The following is a 14,182-nucleotide window of genomic DNA, read 5'->3' as shown; positions in this document are numbered from 1 at the left end:
ATCTGAGCCGAAATCGAGAGTCAGACGCTTAACGGACTAAGCCACTCAGGCACCCCAGTCCTTATCTTTTAGAAATATGTATGGAGACTTTTATGGATAAAACATGACGTCTGACCTGAGCCTAGGCGGCTCGGTCGGTTAAGCATCCAACCCTGGGTTTCGCCTCAGTTCACAATCTCATGGTTTGTGGAGTTTGAGCCCCGCCTCGGGCTCTGGGCTGACGGTGCAGAGCCTGCTTGGGATTCTCGGTCTCCCTCTGCCGCACTCGCTCTCAAAAATAAATAAGTAAACTTAAAATATATACACAGACCTGGGATTTGATCCCAGGAATAATCCAGGGCAGAGGAGCAGATGGCAACAAACACTGGCCATTAGGGCATGGGGCTTTTGCGGGGGGGGGGGGGGGGGGGGGGAGGGAGTGCGGCAGGTAATGAAACTGTTCTGGAATTAGCCCACTGCACAACCTGTGACTCCGCTAAAACCCACCAAATTCTACACTTGAAAATGGTGAATTATATGTTTTCTTCTTTTTTTTTTTTTTTTTTTTTAATTTTTTTTTAACGTTTATTTATTTTTGAGACAGAGAGAGACAGAGCATGAATGGGGGAGGGTCAGAGAGAGGGAGACACAGAATCTGAAACAGGCTCCAGGCTCTGAGCTGTCAGCACAGGGGCCCGATGCGGGGCTCGAACTCACGGACCGCGAGATCGTGACCTGAGCCGAAGTCGGCGCTCAACCGACTGAGCCACCCAGGCGCCCCTGTTTTCTTCTTTTTAAATGGGCCATTAGTTGGTAATCGTTGAACACGGCTGAGAGATACATAGAGATTAATCATGCAGGGAGCTCTACTTTTGGTTCTTATTTGCAATTTCCCTTCACGTTTAAAATCCTGCCGTACTGTACTGACTGCAGGTGACTCCCTTCAGTGAGGAGGAGGGCGCGGTGACCAGAGAGGCCACGGGCAGTGGCTTCTGAAGTACTGTGAGTGTCCCACTGCTTGCGGCGAGGGGGCGGGGGACACAGGCATCCTCATCCAGGTGCAGACTCGGGATCTGCACCCTTTTGGGGCACTCATGTTACACTGCAATAAAAAAGCACAGGGCGACCCCACGGGAATGACATGAACAGCCTCGTACCCCTCGTGAGACGGGGTACACGGCCACACCTATCAGCCTGCTCTAGACCAGGACTATCGCATCAAAGGGTTGATAACGATGGCTTTGAACCCACGCTTTCTTTCCGGACTCCAACGAGATGGCCAAGGAGAGGCGGTCTTACAGGTGGCCAGGCCTTCACAGCCTGAAGGCCACACTTTGCTGAAGAACTTCTTATAAACACCCTTAACGCTTCGTCGTCTCCAAATCCCCCAGCCCGGCCGTAAGCGACCGCATACCTGCGTGGAGTCCGTGACAGAGGCCAGCTGCAGGTACTCGGAGTTTCCCCAACCGAAGAGGCCACCCTCAGCAGACACGGCCAGGCAGCAGTCACCGTAGGTGGCAAGCTGGACGACGTGCACCCCGGCCAGGTCTCCGCCCAGCTTGGTGGGTACGCTGGTGATATTGTAGTGACCCAGACCTAATACAGTGGGGAAGCGTTACTCTCGATTACCGACTCTTGGAACACTTTCGTAGACTTACTACGCGCCAAGCACAGTTTTGAACGCTTAATAAACATCAGCTCGGAAATGAGAATCTGCCTCTGCACTGTCTGCAACTTCCTTCCCCGGGCTCACTCAGTGCAGGATAAACAACGTAACAGTCACTGTTTATTTGTAAAACCCTTGAGACAGAGTCTGATTCACGCGAGAAACCCCTGTGAGACAGAATACCACTACAGTGAGACCAGAAGACACTATGACAACACACACAAAGAATTCTCAACCAGCAATCTCTAATGTACTGCTGGACTTGTGAGAAGATAAAGGACGTCTCTGAGAGTGTATCCCACCTCAACCCCCCAACATCGCCCCCCAAAATCACAGCAAACCGAAACTGGCAACCTGGCATGGCAGAGGAAAAGACAGGGCTGGCCAGAGGATATCAGGACGCATATCACTGCCAGCACTGTGATGGCGTTAAGCCCTGGGCAGACCAAGGCAAAATGCACAGCACGGACTCCCGCCTTAAACCAGGCTTCTGTAAATAAATGTTTTTTAAAAACAAAACAAAAACAAAAACACAGGGGTGCCTGGGTAGTTCAGTCTGCTGAGCGTCCGACTTCGGCTCAGGTCATGATCTCACGGTTTGTGGGTTCGAGCCCCGCTCTGGGCTCTGCAGTGACAGCTTTGAGCCTGGAGCCTGCTTCGGATTCTGTGTCTCCCTCTCTCTCTCTCTCTGCCCTTCACCCACTTGTCCCCCCCTCCTCTCTCTCTCAAAAATAAACAAACATTTTTTTAAATAAAAATAGGCCAGGCTTCCGCAAAGGGACCCAGAGCAGCATCAGAATGGCAGCACCCTTTAGCAACAGGTAAAAGCAAATCCGAATCCTCCCTGGAGGAATGCATCTCCAATTAAGGCCCTGAGAATTTCCACCAATTCAATTCAATGAAATATGAGCCCACAGTTAAAACTTACTAAACACATAAGGAAGGATGGCCCTATGAGTCAGAGAGTAAACTGAACCAACAAACTACCAACTGACGGCCTCCGGGTTTCAGACCCTGGGATTATGATGTACAAAATAAAAACAACTCTGTGTGCAATGTTTACGCAAATAAAAGCAGGAATACGAGGCTATCGAAAATGGCCAGGTACATCTGAAAAGGAAGCAATAAGAAATGAAAAAAAAGACAGCTAAAATTCAAAATCCAAACAGATGGACAAAAAGGCAAGCCACCGTCTGGGAGAAAACACATACAACACTAGAACTGCAAAGAATACAGATGAGGATAAAGAATTCCTAAAAATCAATAAGCGAAAGACACATAAGTCAACAAATGAGCAAAGAACACCATGTACATTTCAGAGAAGAGAAAATAAGACTGGCTTATAAATGTGTAAAACGGTGGTCACTCTCAAGCAGTTTTTCGGAAAACGAAATTGAAACCTCAATGAAATACGAGGTCACACCCACGAGACAGGGAAAAACTTCAAACTGGACAATACCAAGCCCTGACGAGGCAGTGAAATACCACCCTGTGGCCGGGGGTGACTTATTACGACTATTTTGGAAAACAACCGTTTGAAAACAGCTCTAACCCACGGCCACTCAAGGCATCTTCACGAGAGCGACGAGAGCTGTGGAACACGTGACCAAGGAGACAGACAGACGGCCCCAGAAGCACTGCTTGACATGTAACAAAAAGTTGTAAACCATCCAAACATCCATCAACACGAAACTGAATAAATGGAGGTATATTCCGTGGTAGGATGTCATCCAGCTATAAAAATGGACTGCATTCAGCAAAGAAGCAGAATACAAAATCAACACAAAGAAATCAACTGCCTTTCTCTACACTAACAATGAGCAATCCAAAAAACAAAATTAAGGGGCTCCTGGGTGGGTCAGTTGGTTACGCCTCTGACTCTTGATTTCGGCTCAGGTCATGATCCTCGGGTCACAGGATTGACCCACACAGTCAGCACCTGGGATTCTCTCTCTCCTCTCTCTGCCCCTCTCCCACTTGTGCACGTGCACACATGTGCATTCTCGTTCTCTCTCTCAAACAAATATTTTTTTAAAAAAGAAAAGATAATTAAAGAAGACAATTCTATTTACAGTAGCATCCAGAAGAATAAATACTCAGGAATTAACTCAACCAGCGATGTCAAAGATGTGTACAAGGAAAACTATTAAATACTGCTGACGGAAATTAAAGAAGGCATAAATATGTGAAAAGACATCTTATGGGGGCGCCTGGGTGACTCAGTCGGTTAAGTGGCCGAATTCGGCTCAGGTCATAATCTCACAGTCCGTGAGTTCGAGCCCCGCGTCGGGCTCTGTGCTGACAGCTCAGAGCCTGGAGCCTGTTTCAAATTCTGTGTCTCCCTCTCTCTGACCCTCCCCCATTCATAATACTCTGTCTCTCTCTGTCTCAAAAATAAATAAACGTTAAAAAAAAAAAAAAAACATGTTCATGGGCTAACAGATCTAATATTGTTAGGACGTCATTACTATTCAAAGTGATCTACAGACTCAATGCAATCTCTACCAAAACCCCAATAATGCTTTTTACAGAAATATTTATCCTATTATTCATACGAAATCTCAAAGGACCCTAAATAGCCAAGTGATCTTGGGACGACTCACACTTCCTGATGTCAAAGCTGCAACAGTCCAAACAGGGCGGCAGTGGCATAAAAGACAGACATAGAAACCAATGGAATAGAACAGAGAGCCTAGGAATGAGCCCTTGCGTTTATGATCACGTGATTTTTGACAAGAGTCCCAAGACCGATGGGGAAAGGGTAGTCTTTTCAACAAACGGTGCTAGGAAAACTGGATATCCACCTGCACAGGAATGAAGTTGGGCGCCTACCTAACACCACGTACAAAAGTTACCTCCAAATGGATCAAAGACCTACACACAAGAGTGAAAACCATAAAGCTCTTAGGAGAAAAACAAAGGGCGAGAGCTTAACGACACCGGGTTTGACAACGACTTCTTGGAAATGACCCCAAAGGGATAGGCAACAAAAAACAGACAAACCGGACTCACTACCAACAGGGTAAGAAGGCAACCCACGGAATGGCAGAAAACATTTGCAAATCATATATCTGATAAGGGATCAATATCCAGAACATAGAGAGAACTCCTAAAACTCTACACCACCACCAACAAACAACCAAAGAAAACAAAACCCAAAACCCCAAACAACCCAATTAAAAACTGGGCAAAAGGACTGGAACACACGTTTCTCCAAAGAAGACATCCAAATGGCTGCTAAGCCCAGAAAATGATGATCAACATCACTGAACACTAAGGAAATGCAGATCAAAACCATGAGTTATCAATTCACATCCATTAGGACAGCTTCCATCAAACAAAACAAAAATTAAAGGTGGACACCTGGGGCGCGCAGCTGGCTCGGTCAGTGGAGCGTGTGACTCTTGATCTCGGGGTTGTGAGCTCGAGCCCCACGGTGGTTGTGGGGATTACTTAAAAATAAAAATCTTTCTTTTTTTCATTCTTTTTTTTTTTTTTTTAAGTTTAGCTTATTCATTTTGAGAGAGAGTGAGCGAGCCAGGGAAGGGCAGAAAGAGAGGGAGAGAGAGAGAATCCCATGCAGGCTCTGCACTGCCGGCACAGAGCCCGATGCAGGGCTCGAACCCATTAACCACCAGAGCATGACCTGAGCTGAGATCAAGAGTCGGATGCTTACCCGACTGAGCCACCCAGGTACCCCTGAAATAGGTCTCAAAAGTCTACGTCTTTATTTTTTTTTTAATTTTTTTTTTTTTTTAACGTTTATTTATTTTTGAGACAGAGAGAGACAGAGCATGAACAGGGGAGGGTCAGAGAGAGAGAGGGAGACACAGAATCGGAAACAGGCTCCGGACTCTGAGCTGTCAGCACAGAGCCTGACGCGGGGTCATGACCTGAGCCGAAGTCGGCCGCTTAACCGACTGAGCCACGCAGGTGCCCCATCAAAAGTCTACATCTTTAATTGGGTAGTACTCTCACAGGTGTTGATTTTATTACCACGTTTTATAATTTACATTTATGTTGCCTATCACTATTTTCTTTTTTGTATTTTTTTTAAAGATTTGTAAGTAATCTCTACACCCGACAGGAGGCTCAAACTCACAACCCTGAAGCCAGAAGTCGTATGTTCCACCGAGCCAGCCAGACGCCCCACCTGTTGTTTTTTATTGAGATAAGGTTCCCATGACACAAATTCACCACTTCCACTCTTCTGAAGTGTACAACTCAGCAGTTTTTAGTACATTCACGATGTTGTGCCGTCACCTTTAATGAATACATTTTCGTCACCCAGAAAGAAATCCCCTCCCCATTAAGCACTCATTCCTCACTTCCCCCCTCACCCTCAGCCCTGGAAGCCACTATACTTTCTGTCTCCATGGATTTGCCTCTTCTGGGCACTTCATATCAATGGAATCCCACAACATGTAAGCTTCTGTGTCTGCCTTCTTTCACTTAACAGCATGTTTTCAAGCTTCGTCCACGTTGTAGCGTGCATTAGGGCTTCGTTCCTTTTTAGGGCTGAATGATATTCCATTGTATGGATATACTGCATTTGGGGGCTTGGTTGGGTTAGCTTGACTTTGGTTTGGTCTGGTCTGGAAAAGACCCAACGCAATTCGTCTCCAATCCTTCCCTGCACCGTCCCCGGGATTCCCCGTGCAGCTGAGCGGGTGAGCGGCATGTGCGAATCCGGGTTTAGGGGGATCTGAAGTCCAAGTGTGCGACTCTGAGTTCTATGCCCTGGAAGTGCTTCCACAGGGCGCTAGGCAGTCTGTATAGCACAGGACTGGCAAAAGGGTATTTGTGTAAATGACACCTGCCACGGGACGGACGTGAGGAGGGCAGGCATTCGGGGTTGGGCCGTGGGCAGAGATAAATGAGGCTGTGCTTACTTCTTCCACTGCTGGAATTTTTCCCTGGTGTGTTGGCTTTTTTTTTTTTAATTTGTTTATCTTTTGACACCCCCCCCCCCCCCCGCTTTAAATAAAATGAATGTGTGCCGTTTATCCATTCAACAGCTGATGGACATTTGGGCTGTTTCTACCTTTTGGCTGTCATAAGGAATGTTGCTGTGAACATTTGTGCACAAGTTTTTGTGTAGACAAATGTTTTCATTTCCCGTGGGTCCCCGGCTAGGGGTGGGACTGCTGGGTCAGATGGTAATTCTATGCTCAACTCTCTGAGCACCAGCCAAACTGTTTTCCACTGCAGCTGCACCATTTGACAATCCCCCAACAATGTCTGAGGGTGCCAATTTCTCCTAAGCCTTGCCAACGCTTGTTATTTTCGGGGTTTTTTAAATAGTAACCATCCTAATAGATGTGAAGTGGTATCTCATTGTGAAACCAATTTGCATTCCCCTAATGACTAATTAATGAGGATCTGTTCCACATGTTTATTGGCCATTTGTAGATCTTTGGAGAAATGCCTTCACAAAACTTTTGCCACTTTTTTTTTTGGGGGGGGGGGGGGCGGAAAGAGCAGTGGGGAGGCAGAGAGAGAGGAAGACAGAATCCCAAGCAGGCTCTTGCACTAGACACGGGGCTCAAACCCACGAACCATGAGACCACGACCTGAGCCAAAATCAAGGGCCAGACGCTTAACCAACTGAGCCACCCAGGTACACTATCTTTTGCCATTTTTGAATTAGGTTGTTTTATCTTGCTATTGGGTTGTAAGAGCTCTTTATATATTCTGGTCCTAGACCCTTACCAAATATACAACTTACAAATATTCCTTCCCATTCCGTGGGTTATTTTTTCACTTTCTTGGTAGCATCCTTTGATGCATAAAACTTTTTCATTTTCGTAAGCCCAATTTACCTATTTTTCCTTTTTCGCTTATGCTTCGGGGATCATATTTAAGAAATTGCTGCCTTGGGGCGCCTGGGTGGCTCAGTCGGTTAAGCATCTGACTTCGGTTCAGGTCACGATCTCACAGCCTGTGAGTTCGAGCCCCGCATCGGGCTCTGTGCTGACAGCTTGGAGCCTGGAGCCTGCTTCGGATTCTGTGTCTCCGTCTCTCTCTCTGTCCCTCCCCCGCTCGTGCTCCATCTCTCTCTCACTCTCTCAAGAATAAATCAACATTAAAAAAAAAAAAAAAGAAATTGCTACCTAATCTGAGGTCTCAAAGAGTATACCCACGTTTTCTTCTAAAAGTTTTACAGTGTTAGCTCTTAAGTGGACTTTGATCCATTTTGAGTTCAAGTTTATTTATTTATTATTTTGAGAGAGCACGCATGTGTGCACACACGAGTGGGGGAGGGGTGGAGAGAGAGGGAGAGAGAGGACCCCAAGCAAGTTCCACACTGTCAGCACAGAGCCCGATGCAGGGCTCGAATTCACGAACCACAAGATCATGACCTGAACCAAAGTCAGATGCTTAACCGACTGAGCCACCCAGGTGCCCCATTTTGAGTTCATTTTTATAGATGGTGTAAGGCAGAGGTTCAGGTTCGTTCTTTGGCATGTATGTAACTAGTTGTCCCAGCACCGTTTGTGAAAGACTTTTCTTTCCCTCACTGAATGGTCGTAGCATTCTTGTCAAAAATAATGGATCACGTAAAGAAACTACGGTATACAGGTACAATGGAATATTACTCAGCCAGAAAAAATAATGACATCTTGCCACTTGCAACAACATGGATGGACTCTGACAGCATTATCCTAAGTGAAATAAGTCAAACAGAGAAAGACAAATACTGTATGGTCTCATATATATGTGGAATGAATGAATGAAAGAGAAAGAAATGGTGAAGGAAAGGCAGACAAACAAGCTCATAGATACAAGAGAACAGACTGGTGGTTGCCAGAGGTGGGGGTGGGGTGTGAGCAAAGTGGGTAAAGGTAGAAACTTCCAGTTATAAAATAAGTAAGTCCTGGGGATGTAGTGTACAGCATGGCAACTACAGTTAATAATACTGTACTGCAGGGTGCCTGGGAGGTCTGACTCTTGATTTTTGGCTCAGGTCATGATCCCAGAGTCATGGGATTGAGTCCCACATTGGGGCTCAGCATGGAACCTGCTTAAGATTCTCTCTCCCTCTGCCCCTCCCCGCTCGTGCTCAAGTGCGCACACACACACTCTCTCTCTCTCTCTCTCTCTCAAAAAATAAAAATAAAAAAGGGCACCTGGGTGGCTCAGTCGGTCGGGCATCTGACTTCAGCTCGGGTCATAATCTCACAGTCTGTGGGTTTGGGCCCCGCGTTGGGCTCTGTGCTGACAGCTCGGAGCCTGGAGCCTGCTTTGGATTCTGTGTCTCCCTCTCTCTCTGCCCCTCCCCTGCTCATGCTCTGTCTCTCTCTCTGTCTCTCAAAAATAAACATTAAAAAAAATTTAAATAGGAGCGCCTGGGTGGCGCAGTCGGTTAAGCGTCCGACTTCAGCCAGGTCACGATCTCGCGGTCCGTGAGTTCGAGCCCCGCGTCAGGCTCTGGGCTGATGGCTCGGAGCCTGGAGCCTGTTTCTGATTCTGTGTCTCCCTCTCTCTCTGCCCCTCCCCCGTTCATGCTCTGTCTCTCTCTGTCCCAAAAAAAATAAATTAAAAACGTTGAAAAAAAAAAAAAAAATTTAAATAAGATGAGCACATAAAATCACACCTATGGTATTATTATGATATAAGAGAGATGTACATGCATGAACAATAACTGGAAGAAAACACAAAACAGTGAACAAAGGTGATTTGATGCAGTGGTAGGATGATGGAGGATTTACACAACACTGAAATCTTAAATTTGAAAAACAAAACACACACAAAAAAGAAATAACTCCTGGGGCGCCTGGGTGGCTCGGTGGTCGGTTGGGCGTCCGACTTCGGCTCAGGTCATGATCTCACGGTTCGTGAGTTCGGGCCCCGCATCGGGCTCTGTGCTGACAGCTCAGAGCCTGGAGCCTGTTTCGGATTCTGTGTCTCCCTCTCTCTCTGCCCCTCCCCTGTTCATGCTCTGTCTCTCTCTGTCTCAAAAATAAATAAACATTAAAAAAAAAAAAATTAAAAAAAAAAAAAAGAAATAACTCTTAAATGTGAAGGCCCTCCCTTCAGACAAATACCAAAACAAGAAAAGGATTAGATAAGCAGGGTTAATACCTCCCGCCCTTAATCACATTCTCGTCAAAACAGTTAAAATCGAGCTCCCTTTAGATGGCATTTGTGCAGCTGTTTGTTGAGCAGCGGCCGTAACCCTGTCCCCAACCCTTCATGGGTTGTTCGCCGTGGGAGCCGGGGGTGAGGGGAAGGAGACAGAAGAGTCTAAGGAAGGGGGGTTCTGGCCCACGAGAGCCCTACAGCCCACAGCCCCCGGGGCGCCACCCCGGGGTGGGGGTAGGTCACCCACCTGTTTGCCCGTCGGCACCCCAGCCACACGAGTACACCTCTCCTTTATCTGTCAGGAACAGGCTATGGTCCTGGCCACAGACGACCTACCGGACAAACAGAGAGGAGGCCGATGAGAAGAAATCCACGGAGGCGCAGGATCCCGGTGGACGGACCCACAGCTTGCCACGAGCCCTACAGCAGCGAGCGAGACGGCCGGGTCCGGCAGGCTGCCCCGCTCGGCCTCCGCATCTTACTCATCCCCAGTCCGCCTCAGCCTAGCGTTTGCGTCCCGCTCCCCGAAACTGCTCCTGCTACAGCCAAGTGCCGGACGTGCCGAGGAGACCCTCCCCTCCGCCCCACCCCTGGGGGACCTCTCCCTTCTCCGTAAGCCTTTCTTTCCCCCCTTCCGCTCCTCTGCCTCTCTCTTTGGCTCTAGCTCACCATCCGCCCTTCCGAGCCCTCAGGCTGCACCTCCTTCTGCCATGAAACCTCTCCTACCACCCAGCCCCGGTCTATCTGATACACCTGCTCTCCCTCCCACTCCACCCCTGACAGACTTGACAGACCTCCTGCGCCCAGAGCCCTTCGTGTACGCACCCGCTTATGTATCTAAGGATTTTTCATAAGTACTTACCACGTGCCAGGCACTGCAGCAGGAATGGAAATAAAATGGTGGGCCAGATGCAGCCAGCCTGGGACACACACAGAGCGCTGTGGGACACTGTGACACAGCTAGCCTCACTTGTCCCTGCCCCCTAGAGGGTTACCCCCAAACCTTATTACACTCTGTACCCCCATAACCTAGCGTAAATCAACACTCTCGTGACCTACAGGAGGCAGCCAAGACTTTTTACTAGAATAATTCACCAATTCAGAAAACTGCCCTAACCGAGTTGCCGTCACCCCACCCAGCTTTCACCCCTGCAAAAGCACCCCCGGGGGCTGGCTGAGTGGCTCTCAGCACGTGTCCCTTACCTGAACCACCTGACCTTCGAAGTCCTGCAGTCTAGTGACTCTGTGACTTTCGCTGCAGCCAGAAGCAATTTGGGGAGAAACAAGAGATACGGTCACGGCAAGCACCGTGTGGTCCTGCCCCCTCTTGTCACCCCTGATGGCAGCCCCCCACAGGCACACGGTAACTATTAGGGAAATTCTCAAGGTCAAATATAAGGCAGGGGTAGGCCTAAGCATGAAAGTAAAACAAAACAAAACAACATCCCTTCGGTGGTTTTTTTTTTTTTTTTTCAGTAGGCTCCACACCCAATGTGGGCCTGGAACTCACGACCCTGCGATCAAGAGTCACACACTCTACTGACTGAGCCAGCCAGGGGTCCCCCCTTTGGCAACTTTAACACAATGTCAGAGATGAGACTGGTATTTAGACCCAACCGTATAATGTGAGGAAGGAGAGGGGAATTCTTTTAAAGACTAAAACAAACAAGGGGCTCCTGGGTGGCTCAGTTGGTTGAGCGTCCGACTTCGGCTCAGGTCGTGATCTCACAGTTCGTGGGTCTGAGACCACGTTGGGCTTGCTGCCGTCAGCGTGGAGCCCACTTTGAATCCTCGGTTCCCCTCTCTCTCTCTGCCTCTACTCTGCTCATGCTCTCTAAAAAATAAGCAACATTTAAAAAAGTTTATGTGTTTTATATATATTATATATATTATATATTATATGTTTTATATTATATATTATATATTTTATATATTACATACATATTTTATATATTATATATGTTTTATATATATATATATATATATAAACACATAAATAATAAAACACAGAGGAATTTTAATTAATTAATTTGGTAAAAATAAAAAACTAATTGGAGGGGCACCTGGGAGGCTCAGTCAGTTGAGCATCCGGCTCTTGATTTTGGCTCAGGTCATGATCTCACGGTTTGTGAGTTGAAGCCCCACATCAGGCTCTGCGCGGAGTGTAGAGGCTGCTTGGGATTGTCTCTCTCCCTCTACCCTTCTCCCCTACTTGTCACTCTCTCTCTCTCTCAAAATAAATAAATAAACTGGGGCGCCTGGGTGGCTCAGTTGAGCATCCAACTTCAGCTCAGGTCATGATCTCATGGTTCGTGGGTGTGAGCCCCGCGTCAGGCTCTGTGCTGACCGCTCAGAGCCTGGAGCCTGCTTTCGGATTCTGTGGCTCCCTCTCTCTCTGCCCCACCCCCCCCACTCATACTCTCTCTCTCTCTCTCTCTCAAAAATAAACATTGAAAAAAAATTTTTTTAATAAATAAACTTAAAAAAAAACCTAACTGGAAATAAGTTCTACACACCACAATCAACGCTAGTCCGCCCTCCCTTCCACCAAGCTAATGTCCGGAGCTCAACCCACAACGGAACAATGGCACAGCTTTCCAGTGACTTCTCACTGCCCCTCTCAGGTATCAGGAAGCCTGCAGTTCCCTGCTCCATGGGTCCATCACTTAGTAACCACAGAGAAACGTTAAATGCTTAACGCAACTTGGGGAAGGGCAGTCCTTTGGGGAACTCACCTGTAAATTTCATCTTCGACCACGTTTCTTCCACACTGCCCATAAGAATTGTTTCCCATGCTGAAGACTGAAGAATACCACCACTGATTAAAACCATTCTGCAGGTTCATGGGATCCCTGCACGTCAGGACTGCAAGGCGGTCTCGGAAGTCATCTTAGTCCAACCGCTCATCCTCACCGCCTCCTGACCTCCTTCTCTGACAACCCCAGCCCGGCAGGCACACCCACAGGCGTGCTGGGGTTTAGCCCCGCACCAACAGCCTGGGCCACCGTGACTGTTCCTTCTGCCTTCCCCCCCAGGCCCTCGTCCCACCTCTCGAGAACTCCACGTTTTGAGGCCAGCCCATCCTGGGGAAGGCCCCAACACCCCCACTCCCTGGACCTGTCACTAGGTTGCCCTCCACATAAAGCTACTCTTGAAAGAGTTCCTGAACGCCACCGTGGCCTTTTCCCGCAAAGCATGCTTAGCCAGAAAATGAAATTGGAAAAATCTAGTCCAGTGGGCCTTTCCGTAGACACCATCGGTCTCTGGAGAAAGTCGGTGTTATCTGGACTCCGGAAGCCCACCGAATGAAACAAGTATTAGCAAACGGGCTTCTTTCAGTACAAGAGAAAGAGCTGTCTCCACACAGGCACGCGCACACACGCCCGCACAGCCCAGCTCGGGGACTTCACAGCAAAGCGAGCAGGAGGCCTTGCTGCGGTACGCGCGGTCACATTTCCAAATCCCTAAGGTTTTCGAAGAATCGCAGAGAGGAGAGAACACAAAAGAGCTAGCAGAGTCTGCCCAACGTGGTGACCCTGAGCCATCCTACCGATTCGCTGGGGAAGTGCCGACAGCCTCACTGATGAGGTGCGGTTCAAGCAAACGAGCCACTGTGGACCCAAGGGCAACCGCGCGGCTCCCCCACTCCCCCGGGGAACCCGGAGCAGGCCCGTTCACCTCCTTCGCGGTCTGTGAGGATGAGGGAATGGGCTCTGCCGCACGAGACCTGCAGCACCTGCGTGTCCTGGGGTCTGTCCAGAGGCAGCGGCACAGGCGAGGGCTCCAGCACATACTCGTATCCCCTGGCTGAAACGAGGACGGCCAGCGTCACAGCACGTCACACTGGCGGAGAGGCACAGCGCTTCGGGCGTTAGAGATCACCCCCCACACCACACTGCCCCGCGGCCAGAGATCAGAGCGGCTACTCAAGGCACGCAGGCGAGGGGCAGAGCGAAGCCCAGAGGCCCGGTCCCCATTTCTGGACCCACGACACCCTCCAGGACGCATCGGGCGGCTGAAAATCAGACAGAGTCTAATTAGCCTCCCCGCGTCAGCGAGCACCATTTGCGCCCAAAGAAAGGAAAGCATTTTGCTCCTGTCATACCCACTACCATTTCTCAGGAAGGAAAACAGCAGCATACACTGGACGATACTGCTTATGTTAAAGCTGCTTACGCTAGAAGGAGGCGGAAAGAACGCGTAGAGGCATCCGTGTGCCTATACGCTAAATCCCTCTAGAAGGAGACACTGGAAGCTGTGGACACAGGTTGTCTTCCCGGGGAAAAACCGCGTGGCTAGGAGGGCAGAGGCAGAAAGCAGCCTTTTCACCATACATTCTACCGCACTGTTGGGATTCTAAAGGTACACGAATATGCTCTCTGGTCAAAAAAAAAAAATTTTTTTAGGGGCAGCTGGCCGGTTCAATCGGTAGTGCGTGCGACTTGATCTCAG

The 14,182-nt window shown here is 48.6% G+C and overlaps 1 protein-coding gene across 3 annotated transcripts in view; it reads right to left on the bottom strand.

Moving 5' to 3' along the window:
- RCC1L (RCC1 like) overlaps nucleotides 1–14,182 on the bottom strand; it is a 35,180-nt gene that overhangs the window by 12,873 nt on the left and 8,125 nt on the right. For 2 of the 3 annotated variants that reach the window (XM_058710451.1, XM_058710452.1), the window contains exons 3-7: nucleotides 13,409–13,537; nucleotides 12,466–12,532; nucleotides 10,934–10,985; nucleotides 9,978–10,062; nucleotides 1,394–1,575 (exon numbers count right to left, since the gene is read on the bottom strand). In XM_058710451.1, the coding sequence (XP_058566434.1) occupies nucleotides 1,394–1,575; nucleotides 9,978–10,062; nucleotides 10,934–10,985; nucleotides 12,466–12,532; nucleotides 13,409–13,537 (515 nt within the window). Of the gene's footprint in view, nucleotides 1–844; nucleotides 1,082–1,393; nucleotides 1,576–9,977; nucleotides 10,063–10,933; nucleotides 10,986–12,465; nucleotides 12,533–13,408; nucleotides 13,538–14,182 lie in introns of those variants that run through there. The other variant, XM_058710453.1, reaches the window with a different exon arrangement.

This window comes from Neofelis nebulosa, chromosome 18, assembly GCF_028018385.1.
Source record: "Neofelis nebulosa isolate mNeoNeb1 chromosome 18, mNeoNeb1.pri, whole genome shotgun sequence".
Lineage (NCBI taxonomy): Eukaryota > Metazoa > Chordata > Mammalia > Carnivora > Felidae > Neofelis > Neofelis nebulosa.
This window is presented reverse-complemented; position numbering and strand designations above follow the sequence as displayed.